The sequence below is a fragment of the Carya illinoinensis genome, chromosome 1 (assembly GCF_018687715.1).
Source record: "Carya illinoinensis cultivar Pawnee chromosome 1, C.illinoinensisPawnee_v1, whole genome shotgun sequence".
Classification (NCBI taxonomy): domain Eukaryota; kingdom Viridiplantae; phylum Streptophyta; class Magnoliopsida; order Fagales; family Juglandaceae; genus Carya; species Carya illinoinensis.
Genome location: NC_056752.1, coordinates 56,447,003 through 56,468,084, shown reverse-complemented (window position 1 = coordinate 56,468,084; position 21,082 = coordinate 56,447,003). Strand labels below are relative to the sequence as shown.

Below are 21,082 nucleotides of genomic sequence, written 5' to 3'. Positions count from 1 at the left end.
AATATTTTAGTTTGCTTAAAATTTTAGAGAAAAAAAAATGAATATTTATATGTTAAAAAATGAATTTCGAGCCAAATTGCTCAAATCCATTAATTATGACGATGTGGTTAGAATATGACACCTCCGGACTCTAATTCGTCTCATTTGTACCCGGTTAATGTAAATATCATTCTTCCCAGGTCGATTCTTTGTCCCTCAAGCGTATTTGGCTGGTAATCATATTGGCTTAAAATTTTTGAGAATTCATTTTTTTTTCCCTAATTTTAAAACCACCGAGGGTTTTATATATGGTTTTGTGGGTGAGAGGTCATAAATTTGAGTTTTCATGAACAATGTCAAGGAGATAAAAAGTTAGAGGAATTCTACACATCATCCTACACCACACATTTTATATATTTTAATATTATTTTTTATTTTTATTATTTTTTATTTTATTTTATTCTTGTTAAACTAATTGAGTTGTTCTATTTATCATTCATACATTACATATTTATTATAGAAAAAATAAAAAATAAAATAAAATAAATATAGTGTGTAAAGTGTGAAGATGTTAAATAGATTTTTCTTAAAAGTTATGCCCATTTAGTATCCTTGTCCACCGATGAGGTTGGAGTCAAGCCGCAGTTTAAGGCTATCTAAGTGTAGGCCTCTGTTGACACGCTCTCAAACAAATATAGGAAGCTACTACGATCTCCATCTGTCTCTCCCTTCTCATCTTTTATTTTTTTATTTTTTATTTTTGGGAAAAAGGAGAAAAAAAAGAGAGCACAAACTGTTGTTGAGTTGTTCACAATCCGAGGTTCAAAAACCGCCCCTACATGTAAATGAGGTTGCGCATGGGATGCCCCATTTTACGAGTGAAATACTCGAAAGGCATGCTAGTTATTCTTCCCTATATTGTAACATATGTTAAAGAAGCATCAACATTCACGACAAGGCGAGAAGCCTATTCTCTTTTCCATAACTCGAGTCTTAAACAAGCAAATAAGTAAAGCTGGAAAAGAAGAGTACCACCGGCCGAATCTATGCTGCCAGCTCAGGTGTCTCCAAGAACATCTCATCGGATAACAAACTCTTTCCACCATTCATCTTGGATTCTTGATAAGTTAACACCTACACAGGGCTCGACAGATCAACAAATAATTTATTTCTTTGTACGCTCAAATCCTACATATTTTTTCGTTTTATTTTACACTTCCCACCAATGTGCATAAATATGTCCTTCATAAAACTCACTGACCCTCCCAACATTTTACCTCACATCACCCAGAATTGCAGAAATTGACAAGATACACGAATTTCACAAACATTCTCTCACATGACTATCTCGGGCTTCCAAATGTTAGATTTAATTTCTTTGTGGGGCAAAACAACACCACCATTACTGTAAATTTCATCACAAACGTGCACATCTTCTCCAAGAATGGTCATGTTCTCTAAGCGGGCCCATTGCCCAACTGTGGAGTGCCATCCAATGATACTGCTGGAAATGCAAGCATGCTTCTTGATGCGGACTCCCCGCATTACCGTGTAGCGAGAGAGCCTAACTCCTGACTCAACAACACAACCGGAGCCAATTGCAACATCAGGCCCAATTAGACACCCTTCGCCAATTTTGACGGTCTCGTCTACTATAACATTCCCCACGATGTGGGAGCCAGCAGCCAACTTTGATGGAGATTTCTTTTTCAATGAGTCTAGGTAGAGTCTCAGCCCTGTAATGTAATCCCTCGGCTGTCCAACATCCATCCAAAATCCTGGAAGCACCATAGCATACAGCCTTTTCTCTGCTGCAATCTTTGGAAAGACCTCTTTCTCAATTGAAGTAGGCCTTAGTTCAATTCTATCCAGAACTGAGGGGTTCAATAGGTAAATTCCAGCATTGATTTTGTTGCCAACAAATAGTTTTGGTTTTTCTACAAATTTCTCAACTTCACCAGTAGATTCTTCCATAACCACCACACCATATTTTGATGGCTCATCCACCTACAAAATAAGAAGAAATGATTCTCAGACGTCTGTCTCTGTGTTTCATGATGTCTTCAAAAAATATCGATGTGATATTTAAGTTTTACCTTGGTGACCATTATCGAAGCTTCCCGTCCATGGTGTTTGTGGAAGGCAATCATTTCCTTAAGTGGATATTCACTGATAACATCACTGTTAAGGACAAAAAATGGCTCACCAGAATCATCTATTAGTTTGTCCCTAGCAAGAGCAAGAGGACCAGCAGTGCCAAGTGGCTCGGTCTCTTGTGAGCATGTGATCTTGATCCCAAGCTTTGCTTCAAGGTCCTTCAAGAAGTTCAACATCACCTGCAGAAATGAGGAGTAAGCCCATTAGTAGTCCTCCAAACTTTAGCAGAATTAATCTCTTGAGCATCAAATATCCATTCTACGATTGTAGTGAGAAGAAATCCCTCATTTCTTCACCTCTGGTTGATAATTGATAGCCAAAACCACTTCACTGACTCCAATAGCCTCCAGAGCCTCTATCTGGGAAAAAGTTCAAAAGACATGTCAACCTACAGTTAACACAAACAACAACGAGAAGATAGGGAAGGTCGGGAGAGGATACAAACTTTATTACCACAAGAGGGATGCTCACTGCCTGACCAAGGAGCACGATGGTACTTGGTCAAGCATTTGAACTTTTCTTAACATTTCGACTATTTTTAAATTTAACACAAATGAGATGCTTCTCAATCATAAATCTCAAACATGAAAATTAGAAGAAATGTTTGTCTAACAAACCAGTTCACAGCGAATGCTTTCAATTGACAAATTATACTAAAGAGAGCAATTTGAAGACAAGCTTTTTTCGAAGTTATGGATATAGACGAACATAAATTACTTTCAAAAGAAAGAGAACTCTCTCAAATTTATACCTGATGAAGGATCATTGGTTTGTTAGCAAAATCAACGAGCGGCTTTGGGAAACTTAATGTCAATGGCCTTAGCCTTGTCCCAAACCCTCCAACAAGAATAAGTGCCTTCATTGTGATATGTCCCTTGCTTTGCCAGTTGATTACACGGTCAGAGTCTTAGCAAAAAGTCTAGTACAGAATGGTAACAAATGCAAATCGTCATATGAATGGTTGATAAATTTCTCCAGTACTCTCCTATATCCATGCCAACAATAAATGCACTCATACAGAATTCTCCATTGGCAACTGTAAATCTAAAATGACAATGAAAGAAATCATAGTTATCTCACAGGACGACCAAGCTGTTGAACCTGAGCTGACAGGTGTTGAATCAAGCTTGACAAATGAATAAGAGGTAGAAAAGAGGAAGGAACACCGGTATATTGCAAAACATGTGTCATACGATAAATCCTATGGCTGAAAAAAGTGTGTGAAAATCCATTGAAATGATTTAGCAGGTATTGTGAAAACCAAGACAAGTTCCAGGTAGGACACAGGCTGGAGCTTATATGAGGACACTTTGTGATCAATTACTCGATACAAGACATGGAATGTAATAAGGATGTAATTGCAAAAATAGCTATCATGTAAATGGCAAGCAATTCTCAATTAGGGCCTTGTTTAGAGTATGACATGAAATGTAAGAACTAACTACAATCATGTGTCAAATAAACAGAAATCAAAATACAACTTCATCTACTGATGTAACAGACAAGAACTTTGACATAACTATTTCTTTTCACTGGAAATTTATCTGAAGAAGGGGAAAAAAAACATAGTGGCTAATCCGAGCAGAATCGGAATGCTAACTTAAAAAAAAACCATAATTAAACAAACAAAATATTGTCTGCAGCAACAATCATTACCAGATCTGACATAATATGCAAATTAGATTTACTAACGCAGCTTTTTATCAAATGACAATGAGCTCAAAATATGCACACAATTCATCAAAATACAACGAAGATGCGAAGCGAAAACAATCAATGCAAGTAATTCACAACTCAACAGGAAATCAAATTCCAAACACACTGTAAAATTAACCAAAACCTCACAAAAAACCCAACCAAACGATTCCATGCAGAGCCCAAAGCACCGTTGACATAAAGAATTCGAAGCACGGATCCGAAGAAACTTCCCAAATGCACACACTAGCAACAAAGTTAACGTAGAATATTACCCTACATTTCACCAGATCGAGATCCTGAACGCAGCCTAAACTCAAGATCAGGGAGAGTGAAAAAAGAGTCGACTCGCTAAGTTCCCCTCGCCCTCTTTCTCTCGCTCTCAATCGCCCCCAACGGTCGGTACGGTCGGGAAGGGGTGTGATGTAACTTTTTTTATTTTTTAAAACGTTATTATCAATTTCAAACGAATTAGGGCTATAACTCTAGATTCTCATTCTCATTAAAATTTTAAACAGATATCTTTTATATTTATGTATTTTTCGTGCATTAAGATGGATCTTTTTAATTTCAAATTTTAGTTAATTTCTACTTGCTTTACACCACACGTGCACGTAAGTTTCGCACCTTGCATACACCCAGCCCCATCTTGCAGCAGCAAACCGAACGGATAAATGCCCACTTACAAGCATATCTCTATATCTCTAGCCGCCCCTCCACGTTCAAAAATTAAAAAGAAACCGAACCCCACACGTTTCTGAAATTTTACCTCCGACCGTATCCATCCACAATGCCCTTTTGAACCTCCCATAACTGCCTCACAAAACACACCGGAAAGCCCAAACCGCCAGGGAGCAGTTTCCACGCCATGCACGTTATCCCTCTTTTTTTTCCCGTCTAAGGTTTTCCAGTTATCTGATCTATATATAAAGGCACTTGTATATTTTTTCTTCTGCATTTAGAAACTGCCGCTACACACATTTTCTCCAGATTTTCCTCGCATAATCATGAAGCCTTCACGGTGTTGTTTTTCTAGACCACGGCAGTTCCTTGTTCATCGTTGCACCACTAAACCACCACTGACCGAGCACTAGCATCCCCAAAGCCAAGCCTCTCCTGTTGGCGTCCCTTCACCACCACCACCGAAGTAGCCACTGCTAAACTTCACGCCGCTGCCAAGACCTCCGGTCCTCCACAATACTCCTCCTCCCTCTTACGGCGTGGCACCCCCACGATCTCACCACCGCCCACGTCCTTGTCCTCGTCCAAGCAGTCCCCTGTTTTATTCAGTAAAAACAGAGCACCTTAGTTCCCTTTCCATGCCCAACGCCTCAACCTCTCCGAGTGCCACCTCTCGCTGCCTACTATAAATCCAGACCGGGAGAAAACCACCTGCATCACACACAGAGCACACCGCCGCGTCCCGTGATCCAGCCGAGTTGCACCGCTTCACGCGACGAACCACCATGCACGAACCAGTGGCAACGACGATCCAACGGGGCTACAGTTGTCTTGGACAGCCACCATTTCTCTCCGGAAACCACCCAGAATCCGCCAACTGTGCCACCCCTGTCCGCCGTATCCGTCTCAGTAAGGTCCCTTTTTATCTACACGATACACTCTATTTTGTTGTGCCTCCGGTTTGTCCGAAAATCACACAAAATAATTTTAAAGTGATTCAGCAAATTGCTTACGTCCACTGGAACCTCTTTTATAGAATTTATACGAGATTTACAAAACACTCTACAAAATTCTATTTCTCTCTCTCACGTTCATCTTCCTCTCTTTTACCCACTGCTTTTTATCTTCAGAACTCTCTTCTATTTATAGGAGAAGAGCAGCCCACCTGTTGCAGCTTCTTCTGACTTGGGAGAGGGTGGGTGGCCTAACTATGGTAGGTGGTGGTGGGTGGTGGTGGGTGAGCATGAGTTGGTGGCTGCAAACCCAAACTCATTTCACACTCACACTTACACTTGGGTTGATTTCAACAATCACCCCCTCCACCCAAGTGTGCCATACCAGGATGTTTACAAACTGATTCATTCTTCAAATGAATGCACCACATTCTTTGACATGAGAGACTTCTGCTATCGAATACGCTCCAATGCACCCGAGGGTGCTCAGCAGTGTTCAATACTGATCAAGTCCAAACAGTGTTGGAACTTGATCCCTGTGACGACCTTCGTCAACATATCTGCTGGATTATCTTCAGTGCCAATCTTCTGAAATTTGATGTCATCTTCTTCCAATATTTCACGTACAAAGTGAAATCTGACATCTATATGTTTTGTTCGAGAGTGATATACTTGATTCTTGGCCAAATGAATTGCACTTTGACTGTCACAGTAAACGGTAACCTCTTGCTGCTCAAAGCCCAAATCTGTTACCAATCCCTGTAACCAAATAGCTTCTTTCATGGCTTCTGTTACAGTCATGTATTCAGCCTCAGTTGATGATAGTGCAATTGTTGACTGCAAAGTTGATCGCCAACTAACTGGTCCTCCAGCCATAGTGAACACATAACCAGTTGTCGATCGACGTTTGTCAAGATCACCTGCATAGTCTGAGTCAACATATCCAGTTACTAGACTATCTTCACTCTTCTCGAACCTCAAACCAACATCTACGGTCCCCGCAATATACCGTAGAATCCACTTAGCCGCATGCCAATGAACCTTTCCAAGATTATGCATATAGCGACTAACCAAGCTAACGGCCTGGGAGATATCAGGTCGTGTACACACCATGGCATACATTAAGCTTCCAACAACACTTGCATATGGTACATTCTTCATGTAGTCTCGCTCTTCATCGGTTTTAGGAGACTGCAATGCACTGAGCTTGAAATATGGGGCCATAGGAGTACTCACCGGCTTCGTCTTCGAGTCGATGTTGAATCGTTGCAGTATTCTCTTCAGATACTGTTTCTGAGTAAGGTGAACTATACCTTTCACCCTATCTCTGCTGATCTCCATTCCCAGTATTCTTCGTGTTTCTCCTAGATCTTTCATTTCAAACTCATTACTTAACTGAGTTTTTAAGCGATCTATCTCCCCCTTGCTTTTACATGCAATTAACATATCATCTATATATAAAAGCAAATAAATGAAAGATCCATTTGCAAGTTTTCTGAAATATACACAATGATCGTATTGGCAACGAGTGTATTTCAGATCCAACATAAAGCGGTCGAAACGCTTGTACCATTGTCGAGGTGACTGCTTCAAGCCATAGAGAGACTTCTTCAGACTGCATACCCAATTCTCTTTGCCAGCTTCTTTGAATCCTTCTGGTTGAGACAGATAAATCTCCTCTTCCAGATCACCATGTAAGAAAGCTGTCTTTACATCAAGCTGTGCTAACTCAAGATCATATTGTGCAACCAAAGCTAACAATATCCGAATGGATGAATGTTTCACAACAGGAGAGAATACTTCACTGTAGTCAATTCCCTCTGTCTGAGCATAGCCCTTGGCTACCAACCTAGCTTTGTATCTCACTCCATTTTTAGCAGCTTGATCATCTTTCTGATTGAAGATCCACTTACAGCCAATTGTCTTCTTTCCTTTTGGAAGCGGCACAAGCTCCCAAGTCTGGTTCTGGTGAAGAGACTGCATCTCTTCATTCATCGCCTTTGTCCATTCAACTTGTTCACTGGACTGTACGGCTTCTCTGTAAGTGGTTGGGATCTCACCCCCTTCAGCTGGTAATGCATATGTCACATAGTCTGAATAACGTATCGGTACACGTTTCTCTCGTCTCGGTCTGTTGGTTGCTATTGACTCAGGTTGACTTGGAGGTACTATGACTGGATTATCAACCTCATCTTGTCCATGCTTTCCCAACTTCTTTGAAGTAATAAACTCCACACTCTGCGAATCATCTAATGTTTCGCCATCACTGCTGCCTTCACTGGAATCTTTATGCTTATGTGACTTAAGCATCTCAGATTCGTTGAATGTATCATCTCTACTGATGATTACCTTTTTGGACTCTACACACCAGAGTCTATACCCTTTTACACCGATACTAAAGCCCAAGAATTTTGCTTTCTTGGCTCTAGGATCAAGCTTACTTTCTTTAGCATGATAGTAAGCAGGACATCCAAAAATGTGTAAAAAGTCATAATCAGTAGCATGTTTACCTCTCCACATTTCAATGGGCGTCTTCCCATTATTGGCAGCTGCTGGTAGTCGGTTAATGAGGTGACAGGCATAGGTCACAGCTTTAGCCCAAAATTGTTTACTGAATCCAGCATTCAGCAACATACATCGCACTTTCTCTAATAAAGTACGATTCATTCGTTCTGCCACACCGTTCTGCTGCGGTGTACCTCGTACCGTGAAATGTCTGACAATTCCCTCTCTCCGGCATACTTCCATGAAGGGGTCTGAAGTGTACTCACCTCCATTATCAGATCTGAGCCGCTTGATCTTCCTGCCGGTCTGAGTCTCAACCATTTTCTTCCAATCAAGGAAGATTTTCAGCACTTCATCTTTGTTCTTCATCGTATACACCCACACACGACGAGAATAATCATCAACAAAAGTTACAAACCAATGTTTACCTCCCAAAGATGCATTTTGGGTAGGTCCCCAAACATCGGAATGCACATAGTCAAGAATTCCCTGTGTATTGTGTACTGCGGTTCCAAACTTGATCCGCCTCTGCTTCCCCAATACACAGTGCTCACAGAAAGACAGTTTACATGTCTTGGCACCTTTGAGTAAGCCTTGCTTCACCAGTGTTTGCAAAGCTTTTTCTCCTGCGTGTCCCATACGCATATGCCAAAGACTGGTGGTGTCGGCATCAGTCTCATCTAGCTTCTCACAGCCTGTGGAAGCTCTTCCATCAACAGTACTTCCTTGCAAAAAGTACAAGTTTCCTCGCCTCAAACCCTTCATTGCCACCCGAACTCCCATTAGTACTTTGAGAGTTCCATCTTCAATGGCGATTCTGAATCCCTTTGAATCCAGAGATCCCAGTGAGATGAGATTCTTCCGCAAGTCCGGAACGTACCGAACTTCTGTCAGAGTCTTGACGCTGCCATCGTGCAGCTTTAACCGAATGCTACCTACTCCTTGAGTCTTACAGGCACTATCATTGCCCATAAGTGCTGCTCCACCATCAATCTTTGTGAAGTCAGTAAACCAGTCCCGATTGGGACACATATGATAGGTACATCCGGAATCCATAATCCATTCATCGGAACGACAAATGGATGATGAACTTGCCAAGGCAAAATCTGACTCGTCATCTCTGTCCACGACATTGGCTGTGTTGGGTTGATTCTACTGTTGTCCCTTCCGGTTGGGACAATCCTTCTTCCAGTGTCCTTTGTTGTGACAAAAGGAACACTCATCTCTGACGAGTTTTCTGCCGACTGATGAACCACGCGATGTGGCTCGGGTTTTCGAATGAAAACCTTTCCTCCTTCCGAGATACCTTGACTGTGGTCTCCCCCTTGCTGTTAGCGCTTCACTTGATGTATCTTGATGTACCTGTTTATCTTTTCTCCGGTACTCATTGCTAATTAAAGAGCTACATACATCTTCAAAACTAATCTTTTCCTTCCCATACAATAGAGTAGTAATTAAATGCTCATATGTATCAGGCAAGGAATTCAACAGTAGTAAAGCCTTATCTTCATCTTCGATTTTAACATCCAAGTTTAACAAATCAGCAAGAATTTGATTATAATTATTCAGATGTTCAGACATTGAAATACCTTCACGAAATTGGAATCTGAAGAGCTTCTTCTTCAAGTGCAAACGGCTCTCAATGCTCTTCTTCATGAATTTATCCTCCAATTTCTGCCAAAGTACCCTAGCATCTGTCTCTCTCATGACAAAATACTTTTGTTCTTTGGTAAGGCATAATCGAATTGTACTACAAGCTTGAGTACTAAGCTTCTTCCAACCCTGATCAGTCATATCATCTGGCTTTCCTCCCAACGCAATATCCAACTCTTGTTGGATCAACACGTCCATGACTTCACATTGCCACATGCCGAAGTTGCTTGTTCCATCGAACTTTTCAACTTCAAACTTGGCATTTGACACAGTGGACCGACGTCCCGAGCTACTGGCATGTTCAGAGCTCCTGTCTCTTCCAGATCCTTCCATTTGAATTTTAAAAAATTTAGACTCAAAATTTCAAAATTCTAACCGTACGGATGAGTCCGGAACGATCCAAATAGTAAGAAAGCACTATTTGATTGTTGAAATCGGACTCCGAATGGCTTAGATCAAGCCGAAATTGGATCTGAAAAACGGACGGTTGTGATCTGTCTGGAGCGTGGGATGCACGCGCTGAACAGTGCGCGTGGGCGGCGAGTAGGCGCGTGGACTACACGCGGTACAGTACTGTCTGCGAGTGGGGAGCGCGTGAGGCGTGTGTCAGTCACGCGCTGAACCTTTGTAGGGCGCGTGGGAGCGCGTGAGGGCGCGTGGGCGCGTGTGGTTCAGTCGTCTTCTTCCTCCGACGCGCGTGGAGGCGCGTGGATGACAGCAGTGCACGCGCGGACCTTCTAGGGGCGCGTGTGAGCTACTCCGACCTCCGTTTTCGATTCCGTTTGCGGCAACGGATTCGTCTCAACGCGAGGAACACCCTGGAGTTGTCAAAAATTGATTTTGAACAACTTGAATTTTTGGACAGCTCGAACCAGAGCTCCGATACCAATTGTTGTGCCTCCGGTCTGTCCGAAAATCACACAAAATAATTTTAAAGTGATTCAGCAAATTGCTTACGTCCACTGGAGCCTCTTTTATAGAATTTGTACGAGATTTACAAAACACTCTACAAAATTCTATTTCTCTCTCTCACGTTCCTCTTCCTCTCTTTTACCCACTGCTTTTTATCTTCAGAGCTCTCTTCTATTTATAGGAGAAGAGCAGCCCACCTGTTGCAGCTTCTTCTGACTTGGGAGAGGGTGGGTGGCCTAACTATGGTAGGTGGTGGTGGGTGGTGGTGGGTGAGCATGAGTTGGTGGCTGCAAACCCAAACTCATTTCACACTCACACTTACACTTGGGTTGATTTCAACATATTTCACTGCCCTCCTTCCCGACGTAAAATTCTCTCATCACTCTCTCTCACTCAGTGCGCAGCCGCCAGCTTGGGGGCGTTTTATCCTTGGCCGCCCAGCTCCGTCGCAGCCCTTCCTCCCTCGGTGAGTTTGGTTCTGTCATGCGCATGTCCTCATGGTTTTAGTTCTTGAGGCTGTTAGTTTCAACTTCCTTATAAGCCCATGCATTTTATCACTATTTTCCTAAAATACCCGCTTCTTTGGTGGATTTTATAAGTACAGTTTGGTTTTGCGAAAGAGTTTTATTTTTAAGTTATAACCTATAAAGATAATTGAGAGTTTTGAAATTTGCAATAGTGATTGTTTAGGTTGGTTAGCTGGTTTTTACTCCTGGGTTTTTTTTATTGATCCATTGTATATCCCAGAGTCTAGATGTAATTATAGTTTTCTTGTGAGGCCTATCAATAAAATTAGAATTTTATTTTGTTCCTAAAAAAAATTATAAAGATATATTGTTTTTAAGTTACAACCTATAGATTGAAATATAACCTATGAAGATAATAAAGAGAGTTTTGAAATAATATATTGTTTTAAAATATGAATTTTTGAAGTGTAGTAAGTGCAAAATATTATTTTTAACCCCTTTAGAAAAGAAACTAGTTAATTATATTTTTATTAAATAAAAAGTTTTGTTGTTTATTTTTAATAGATTTTTATGTAATTATATTACCTAGTATTAAATTCTTATAGTTAGACCTCAGTGGTAAATAATTTAGAATTTAATGTTTTAGTCAGAGAGATTAAGTAGATATCGATGAATTGAAGAAGTGATGATATTTTAGGGATATGGAAATTTTTAGGTATTGAGGAATTAAGATAGGTTAGTTTTAGCATTTTAGGTTTGAATATCGAAATACGTGTTTGACTGAAAATTTATGAAAATTATGTGATTATTTTATAGGTAGCGATTATTTTGTTCAGCTTTGTTAAGGAGATTCTGAAAAGTTAAGAAGTCCAAGTAAGTGGAGTTCATATACTTGTTTTGTATAAAGAAATGAAATGAGATTGACTTTAAAAATATACGTGTTTGTTTTTTAGAAGAAATCTGAAAACCACCTCAAATTTTTGTTCTGCATATACATAAATTCTGATAAGAGAATGTGTATTCTATTATGACTGGTGTAGATATGAGCCAATTTTTGTGCATTCTATTTCTGAATTGAGTAAGAGTGAATATGAGTCTTTTTAAAGAGTTCTGTTTTGATGAAATACAAATGTTCTTACTCATGAGATTTAAAAGTTTTGCTGTGAATAGATGAAGATGTTTTGATTCTATTTTATGTCGAACATGTTAAATGATTCAAATCTATTCAGTACTTAGTTTTGATATAACGTGGCATTTAAAAACTTTGGTATGAGACTCTGAATCTATATTCTGATATTCTGATAAAAGCCTGATTCTAATGTTCTGTTTTTTTTCTGATACGACCTGTCATGGGGTATAATAGTGACATACAGCCCCATCATTGGTTTAATAATAGTATACGGCCTCACCAAGGGTATAACGTGGCAGTCTCGTCTACTATAACATTCCCCACGATGTGGGAGCCAGTGGCCAACTTTGATAGGCATTTCTTTTTCAACGAGTCTAGGTAGTCTCAGCCCTGTAATGTAATCCCTCGGCTGTCCAACGTCCATCCCAAATCCTGGTAGCATCATAGCATATAGCTTTTTCTCTGCTGCAATCTTTGAAAAGACCTCTTTCTCAATTGAAGTAGGCCTTTAGTTCAATTCTATCCAGAACTGAGGGGTTCAACAGGTAAATTCCAGCATTGATTTTGTTGCCAACAAATAGTTGTAGTTTTTCCACAAATTTCTCAACTTCACCAGGAGATTCTTCCATAACCACCACACCATATATTGATGGCTCATCACCTACAAGATAAGAAGAAATGATTTTCAGACATCTGTCTGTGTTTCACGATGTCTCCAAGAAAATAACGATGCGATATTTAACTTTTACCTTGGTGACCATTATGGAAGCTTCCCCTCTATGGTGTTGTGGAAGACAATCATTTCCTTAAGTGGGTATTCATTGATAACACACCGTTAAGGATAAAAAATGGTTCACCAGAATCATATATCAGATTGTCCCTAGCGAGAGCTAGAGGACCAGCAATGCCAAGTGGCTCGGTCTCTTCGGAGCATGTGATCTTGATCCCAAGCTTTGCTTCAAAGTCCTTCAAGAAGTTCAACATCACCTGCAGAAATGAGGAGTAAGTCCATTAGTAGTCCTCCAAACTTTAGCAGAATTAATCTCTTGAACATCGAATATCCATTCTATGATTGTAGTGAGAAGAAATCCTTCATTTCTTCACCTCTGGTTGACAATTGATAGCCAAAACCACTTCACTGACTCCAATAGCCTCCAGAACCTCTATCTGGGGAAAAGTTAAAAAAACATGTCAGCCTACAGTTAACACAAACAACAGCGAGAAGACAGGGAATGTGGAGAGAGGATACAAACTTTAATACCACAAGAGGGATGCTCACTGCCTAACCAACGAGCACGATGGTACTTGGTCAAGCTTTTGAACTTTTCTTAACACTTCGACTATTTTAAAATTTAACACAAATGAGATGCTTCTCAATCATAAATCTCAAACATGATCAAACACAAGATTCCATTAGTGAATCTTGACAGAGAATCTTTGAGGAATTCTCAACCTCCCGAACTCAAAAATTCAAATGATTCTAGAATCTTTTTACAAGGGTCGGCTTCTGCTGCAAGTAAATTGCTAAACGCGGCCTTACACTACAAGCATCGAAACTCACCATTTCACTAAACTTTAAAACGCAACAACTAAAACATTAAACGCATCCCTTATTACAATTTCAACTCGCTAAACGACCTGCCGCCTTCAATCTGAAAGCCAAAACACATCTTTTTATTAAAAACCCTTCTATTAACTACATGTCGCAGACCCACTCGATTTCCCTCTCAACAGAATCCGTTAAAACAGTTATTTTCCCTTCCTTCATACTTGATTTGCTTCTTCAATAGCACCAAGTACTCAGCATCGACCACTAACCAAAAACTGCCAGCCACCATCCTTTTTTAAGCCTTGCTCCCAAGCACCTATGAGTCGTGACAACTCGCTAAGTTCCCCTCGCCCTCTCTCGCTTGCTCTCAATCGCCCCCAACGGTCGGTTCAGTCGGGAAGGGGGTGTGAGCTGTAGTGTAAGGAACAAACAGAGAGGAGGAATTCGAGAACAAAAATGGAAATGAAACTAGATGAGAAAGGAACACTCAAAAACCATTCATTCATTTCTTGAGAAGAGTTTTTGAAGAAGAGTCTCATTTGTTTTTGCATATGAGATGAGATGAGTTGAGATAAAATTTGAAAGTTGAATAAAATATTGTTAGAATTTATTTTTATAATATTATTTTTATTTTAAAATTTGAAAAAGTTGAATTGTTTATATTTTATTTTGTGTGAAAATTTAAAAAATTTATAATAATTAAATGAAATAAGAAAAGATGAAATGAGAAATTTTGTAAAAGTGAACGAGTGTTATAATACTCCTTACAAAATGACTTCAACAAACTTTCTGATGATTTCATATGAGAGTAAAGGACCCTATTTATAATACTCGAGGCTTGAGGCCTTCACCACCTGCTTACATTGAAACGCAGTGCAATTACACATAAAATACACTCATATCAGATTCATTACATGATAATGAACGCACCGTTTTATTTATTTGCTTAACAAACACTAAGCGAATCGTTTCACAGCTTCCCTTTTAATTCTTCACGGTGCAATTATATTAGAGGAAAAATATAGTTGCAAGCATAATTGTGCACTAATCTGTACACCAATATGATGTGATTGGTCAAAAAGTAGATTTTATTGAAAACAGTATTAATTTAAATTTTAAGTATGAATGAATCAGTATTGGTACACAGATTAGTGCGCGACTGTGCTTATATGTAGCAAAACTCTACATTAAAATGCAGTGCAATTACACATAAAACACATTTATATCAGACTTATTACATGATAATGAAACGCACCGTTTCATTTATTTGTTTAACAGACACTAAGCGAATCGTTTCATAGCTTCCCTATTCAAATTTGTATTTGTAACTCATAGGCCTAAGTTACGGCATCTGTTATGTATCAAATTTCTGTAAATATTCTGTACATGATACAAGTCGATGGAAATACTTTCCTTGTCTAAATTCTACAGTCCCACATGTGATGTATGGATGCAGCCTGCGGGATAATAATCCAAAATTCTTGTCGCATTCCTTTATATTTTAGTTTGCTTGAAATTTTAGAGAGAAAAAAATATGAATATTTATATGTTCAAAAATGAATTTCTAGCCAAATTGCTCAAATCCATTAATTATGATGGTGTGGTTAGAATATGACACCCTCAGACTCTAATTCGTCTCATTTGTACCAAGTTAAAGTAAATATAATTTTTCCATATCGATCCTTTGTTTACAATCCGAGGTTCAAAAACCTGCTCCTTTACATGTAAATGAGGTTGCGCAAGGCATGCCCCATTTTTTTTTTTTTTAAACAAGCTTAACTGCATTAAACTAAAAAGATTATACATGAGGAGAGGGTGGGTTCCCCAACAAATGCTCCAAATTAATAAATAATAGAGCAAAATGGTAGAAAAAGAAAAAGAAAAAGGTTTATTTGGGACCAATTTCTTGGTCCTTACCCATGTCTTACAATAAGAGGTTGTCTTATAAAAAGATAGAAATAAAGTGTTCACATAAAAACAAATAATAGAACCATCGCTGGTGTCGGTAGATCCTCCGTTGGGAGCGATAAAGATGGCAGGTGTACTGTCACTTGTTATTTTGAGATAATTTTTAGAGAGGTTCACAATCCCTCTTGCAAGATCACAAGTTTGGAAAAGCAATAACATAGTGTAGTAGCTGGACTCTGAGCCAAGTCACTGGCATGCCCGATTTTACAAGTGAATACTTGATAAATTGCAAAAAGTCGAAGTTTAGTAAAAAAAAAAAAAAAAGTGACATACTCAAAAGGCATACTGGTTATTCTTCTCTATATTGTAACATATGTTAAAGAAGCATCAACATTCACGACAAGGGCGAGAAGCATATTCTCTTTTCCATAACTTGAGTCTTATTCTACAAGCAAATAAATAAGTAAAGCTGGAAAAGAAGAGTACCACCGGGCGAATCTATGCTGCCAGCTCAGGTGTCTTCAAGAACATCTCATCGAATAACAAACTCTTTGCACCATTCATCTTGGATTCTTGATAAGTTTACACCTACACAAGGTTCGACAGAGCAACAAATAATTTATTTCCTTGTACACCCAAATCCTAAATATTTTATCGTTTTATTTTACACGTCCAACCAATGTGCATAAATATGCCCTTCCTAAAACTCACTGACCCTCCCAACATTTTACCTCACATACCCAGAATTGCAGAAACTGAGACTTGCACTTCGTAGAGAATAGAAGATAAGAACAAAACAAAGACATTTCAGATGAAATAACTTACAACTTATAGACAAGATACATGAATTTCACAAACATCCACTCACATGACTATCTCTGGCTTCCAAATTCTTGATTTGATCTCTTTGTGGGGCAAAACCACACCACCATTACTGTAAATTTCATCACAAACGTGTACATCTTCTCCAAGAATGGTCATGTTCTCCACGCGGGCCCATTGCCCAACTGTGGAGTGCCATCCAATGATAGTGCTGGAAATGCAAGCATGCTTCTTGATGCGGACTCCCTGCATTACCGTGCAGCAAGAGAGCCTAACTCCTGACTCAACAACACAACCAGGGCCAATTGCAACATCAGGACCAATCAGACACCCCTCACCAATTTTGGTGGTCTCGTCTACTATAACATTCCCCACGATGTGGGAGCCAGTGGCCAACTTTGATGGGGATTTCTTTCTCAATGAGTCTAGGTAGAGTCTCAGCCCTGTAATGTAATCCCTCGGCTGCCCAACATCCATCCAAAATCCTGGTAGCACCATAGCATACAGCTTTTTCTCTGATGCAATCTTTGGAAATACCTCTTTCTCAATTGAAGTAGGCCTTAATTCAATTCTATCCAGAACTGAGGGGTTCAACAGGTAAATTCCAGCATTGATTTTGTTGCCAACAAATAGTTTAGGTTTTTCTACAAATTTCTCAACTTCACCAGTAGATTCTTCCATAACCACCACACCATATTTTGATGGCTCATCCACCTACAAGATAAGAAGAAATAATTTTCAGACGTCTTTGCCTCTTTTTCAACACGTCTTCAAGAAAATATTGATGTGATATTTAAGTTTTACCTTGGCGACCATTATGGAAGCTTCCCCTCCATGGTGTTTGTGGAAGGCAATCATTTCCTTAAGTGGGTATTCACTGATAACATCACTGTTAAGGACAAAAAATGGCTCACCAGAATCATCAATTAGCTTGTCCCTAGCAAGAGCCAGAGGGCCAGCAGTGCCAAGTGGCTTGGTCTCTTGTGAGCATGTGATCTTGATCCCAAGCTTTGCTTCAAAGTCCTTCAAGAAGTTCAACATCACCTGCAGAGATGAGGAGTAAGCCCATTAGTAGTCCTCCAAACTTTAGCAGAATTAATCTCTCGAGCATCGAATATCCATTCTATGATTGTAGGATGAAGAAATCCCTCATTTCTTTACCTCTGGTTGATAATTGATAGCCAAAACCACTTCACTGACTCCAATAGCCTCCAGAGCCTCTATATGGGGAAAATTTCAAAAGACATGTCAACCTACAGTTAATACAAACAACAGTGAGAAGATAGGGAAGGTGGGGAGAGGATACAAACTTTACCACCACAAGAGGGATGTTAACTGCCTGACCAAGAAGCACAATGGTACTTGGTCAAGCATTTGAACTTTTCTTAACACTTCAACAATTTTTTAATTTAACACAAATGAGATTCTTCTCAATCATAAATCTCAAACATGAAAATTAGAAGAAATGTTTGTCTAACAAAACAGTTCACAGGGAATGCTTGCAACTGACAAATTATACTAAAGAGGGAAATTTGGAGACAAGCTTTTTTCGAAGTTATGGATATAGATGAACATAAATTACTTTCAGAAGAAAGAGAACTCTCTCAAAGTTATACCTGATGAAGGATCATTGGTTTGTTAGCAAAATCAACGAGCGGCTTAGGGACACTTAGTGTCAATGGCCTCAACCTTGTCCCAAACCCTCCAACAAGAATAAGTGCCTTCATTGTGACATGTCCCTTGCTTTGCCTGTTGATTACACGGTCAGAGTCTTAGCAAAAAGTCTGGTACAGAATAGTAACAAATGCAAATCTTCGTATGAATGGTTGATAATTCCTCCAGTCTCCTATATCCATGCAAACAATAAATGCACTAATACAGAATTCTCCATTGGCAACTGTAAATCTAAAATGACAATGAAAGAAATCATAGTTATCTCATAGGACAAAGCGATTGAACCTGAGCTGACAGGTGTTGAATCAAGCTTGACAAATGAAAAAGAGGTATAAAAGAGGAAGGAACACTAGTATATTGCAAAACATGTGTCATACAATAAATCCTATTGGTGAAAAAAGTGCGTGAAAATCCATCCAAATGATTTAGCAAGTATTGTGAAAACCAAGACAAGTTCCAGGTAGGACACAGGCTGGAGCTTATATGAGGACACTTTGTGATCAATTACTCGATACAAGACATGGAATGCAATAAGGATGTAATTGCAAAAATAGCTATCATGTAAATGACAAGCAATTTAACAGGTCTGAATTATCACTCATTGAATAGAGGATTGAAACGTTTGATTTGTCCCATAAAACTTCCTTTGCCATTTACCTCAAAGCCCAAAAAACTTGCAAACATTTCAGTGTCGCAAACATTTGTGTTTCATCATTCGGCTTGCTTCTGAAAATATTAGTTGAACCAATAAACAACAACTTGAATTTCTCAAGAAAGGGACAAGATTGGCTTCAAGAATCTCAATTCTCAATTATGGCCTTGTTTAGAGTATGACATGAAATGTAAGAACTAACTACAATCATGTGTCTAACTACAATCATGTCTCAAATAAACAGAAATCAAAACACAACTTCATATACTGATGTAAGAGACAATAACTTTGACATAAATATTTCTTTTCACTGAAAATTTATCTGAAGATGGGTAAAAAAAACATAGTGGCTACTTATCAAAAAAAAAAAAAAAAAAAAAAAACATAGTGGCTAATCCAAGCAGAATTGAAATGCTAACTTAAAAAAAAAAAAAAAAAAAAACCATAATTAAACAAAAAAAATATTGACTGCAGCAACGATCCTTACCAGATCTGACATAATATGAAAATTAAATTTACTAACGCAGCTATTTATCAAAATGACAATGAGCTCAAAATATGCACACAATTCATCAAAATATAACTAAGATGCGAAGCGAAAACAATCAATGCAAGTAGGGGTGAGCATCGGCCGGTCCGGACCGGCAAAACCGACCGGACCGGCACTGTTTGGACCGGACCGGACCGAATTGGGTCCGGTCCCTTTTTTAAGGGACCGAAAAGATTCGGTCCGGTCCCGGTCCGGGAGTTTTTCACCCCGGACCGGACCGAATAGAAATAAAATAAAATAAAAAAATATTATTTATATATATTATTTATATAATAGTATTAGCATATTACTAATATATATATAATAGTATACTATATGTATATATATTAAATATATTACAATATAATTACATAAATATTAAAAAAAAATGTCATTAAATATTAGCATATTATATAAATATATAGTTATCACTATTACTATTATTACATATAGTTATTAGTTATAGTATAGTTATTATTACATATATTTATTAGTTATAGTATTATTACTAATAGACTAATAGTATTAGCATATTACTAATATATATATAATACTATATGTATATATATTAAATATATTACAATATAATTACATAAATATTAAAAAAAATGTCATAAAAAAAAATAAAAATAAAAATAAAAGTCAACCTTGGACCGAATGGACCGACCGGACCGGACCGGACCGGTCCTGATGGAGTTCGGTCCGGTCCAGGGTGGGAAAACCCTGGACCGAATAGGTCCGGTCCGGTCCACAAAACCTCCCCGGACCGGACCGAACTCACCCCTAAATGCAAGTAATTCACAACTCAACAGGAAATCAAATTCCAAACACACTGTAAAATTAACCAAAACCTCACAAAAAACCAAACCAAACGATTCCATGTAGAGCCCAAAGCACCGTAGACATAAAGAATTCGAAGCACGGATCCGAAGAAACTTCCCAAATGCACACACTAGCAACAAAATTAACGTAGAATATTTCATACCTTAGATTTCAACAGATCGAGATCCTGAACGCAGCCTAAACTCAAGATCAGGGCGAGTGAAAAAAGAGTCGACTCATTAAGTTCCCCTCGCCCTCTTTCTCTCGCTCTCAATCGCCCCCAACGGTTGGTACAGTCGGGAAGGGGTGTGAGCTGTACAAAGAGGGTTGGTTGAGCTCGGGCTCGATGGATTTCATATTTATAAGCACACGCATAACGAACAGACGAGATTTCATTCAGACCAATAAAAATAAACCAACAATAAAACAAAGTAAAACTAACATGTTTGGATTGGCCTTTTGACTGTGGTTGAAGGAAAGGAACAAGGCTGGCATTGTTTGGCGAGCGTAATTTCATGGGTGCTTCTGATTTTTGGCTGCTGCTTCGCCTTTGCTTTTCTGGGAAAAAATTCGTACAATTACGATACTACAGATATCGTCTACCGAAATGAATGAAAATCGTACCGCGACAACGCGTTAAAAACTTAAAACTCTTCTTGTAGTAAGCTGTTTGAGGATCTTGATTGTGTACGTTTATGTGAGATAGATATATTTGGGTGTCAAAATGCATACAATGTAACCAACTGTATTACATGTTCAATAAAAATTAATAAAATAAAATTTATAAATTGATATAATTTTATATGATGCGTTAAATTTATTTTATAACCAAAATAATTTTACGATTCAATATGTCATATGATTTTTATAAAATTATTTTGTGACTAAATCATTTATCTAACCAATATTGATGACATACGTTAAAATTTCCCAAAATAAACCTAAAGATAACTTATCACACTAAATTGGACGTGACATAGATGAAATTAATGAGA

General features: G+C 38.7%; 1 protein-coding gene and 1 pseudogene across 12 annotated transcripts; both read right to left on the bottom strand.

Moving 5' to 3' along the window:
• Positions 1-1,124: 1,124 nt before the first annotated feature.
• LOC122291430 (mannose-1-phosphate guanylyltransferase 1-like) lies at positions 1,125-20,728 on the bottom strand. 12 transcript variants are annotated; one of them, XM_043099181.1, is made up of 7 exons: positions 20,530-20,706; positions 20,251-20,400; positions 18,027-18,194; positions 17,572-17,630; positions 17,215-17,454; positions 16,457-17,124; positions 15,982-16,176 (listed from the first exon to the last, which is right to left on the bottom strand). In XM_043099181.1, exons 5-7 carry the CDS (start codon positions 17,449-17,451, stop codon positions 16,149-16,151), a joined length of 933 nt encoding a protein of 310 aa, XP_042955115.1. In that variant the 5' UTR covers positions 17,452-17,454; positions 17,572-17,630; positions 18,027-18,194; positions 20,251-20,400; positions 20,530-20,706; the 3' UTR covers positions 15,982-16,148. The 12 variants fall into 12 exon arrangements, with proteins under 12 accessions (XP_042955088.1, XP_042955083.1, XP_042955096.1 ...); XM_043099204.1 differs by having other exon boundaries at positions 17,993-18,159; XM_043099197.1 differs by having other exon boundaries at positions 17,572-17,663; positions 18,027-18,159.
• On the bottom strand, positions 12,670-13,307 carry LOC122319277 (annotated as a pseudogene).
• Positions 20,729-21,082: the final 354 nt, after the last annotated feature.

Bases quoted from the DNA above. Each gene is read 5' to 3' on its own strand.
- LOC122291430 (XM_043099154.1), bottom strand. From the start codon at position 2,998: ATGAAGGCACTTATTCTTGTTGGAGGGTTTGGGACAAGGCTAAGGCCA. The intron at 2,316-2,432 runs GTGAAGAAATGA...TCATTTCTGCAG, and splicing joins CTATCAATTATCAACCAGAG to GTGATGTTGAACTTCTTGAA. The intron at 1,987-2,075 runs GTAAAACTTAAA...CTTATTTTGTAG, and splicing joins CTTCGATAATGGTCACCAAG to GTGGATGAGCCATCAAAATA.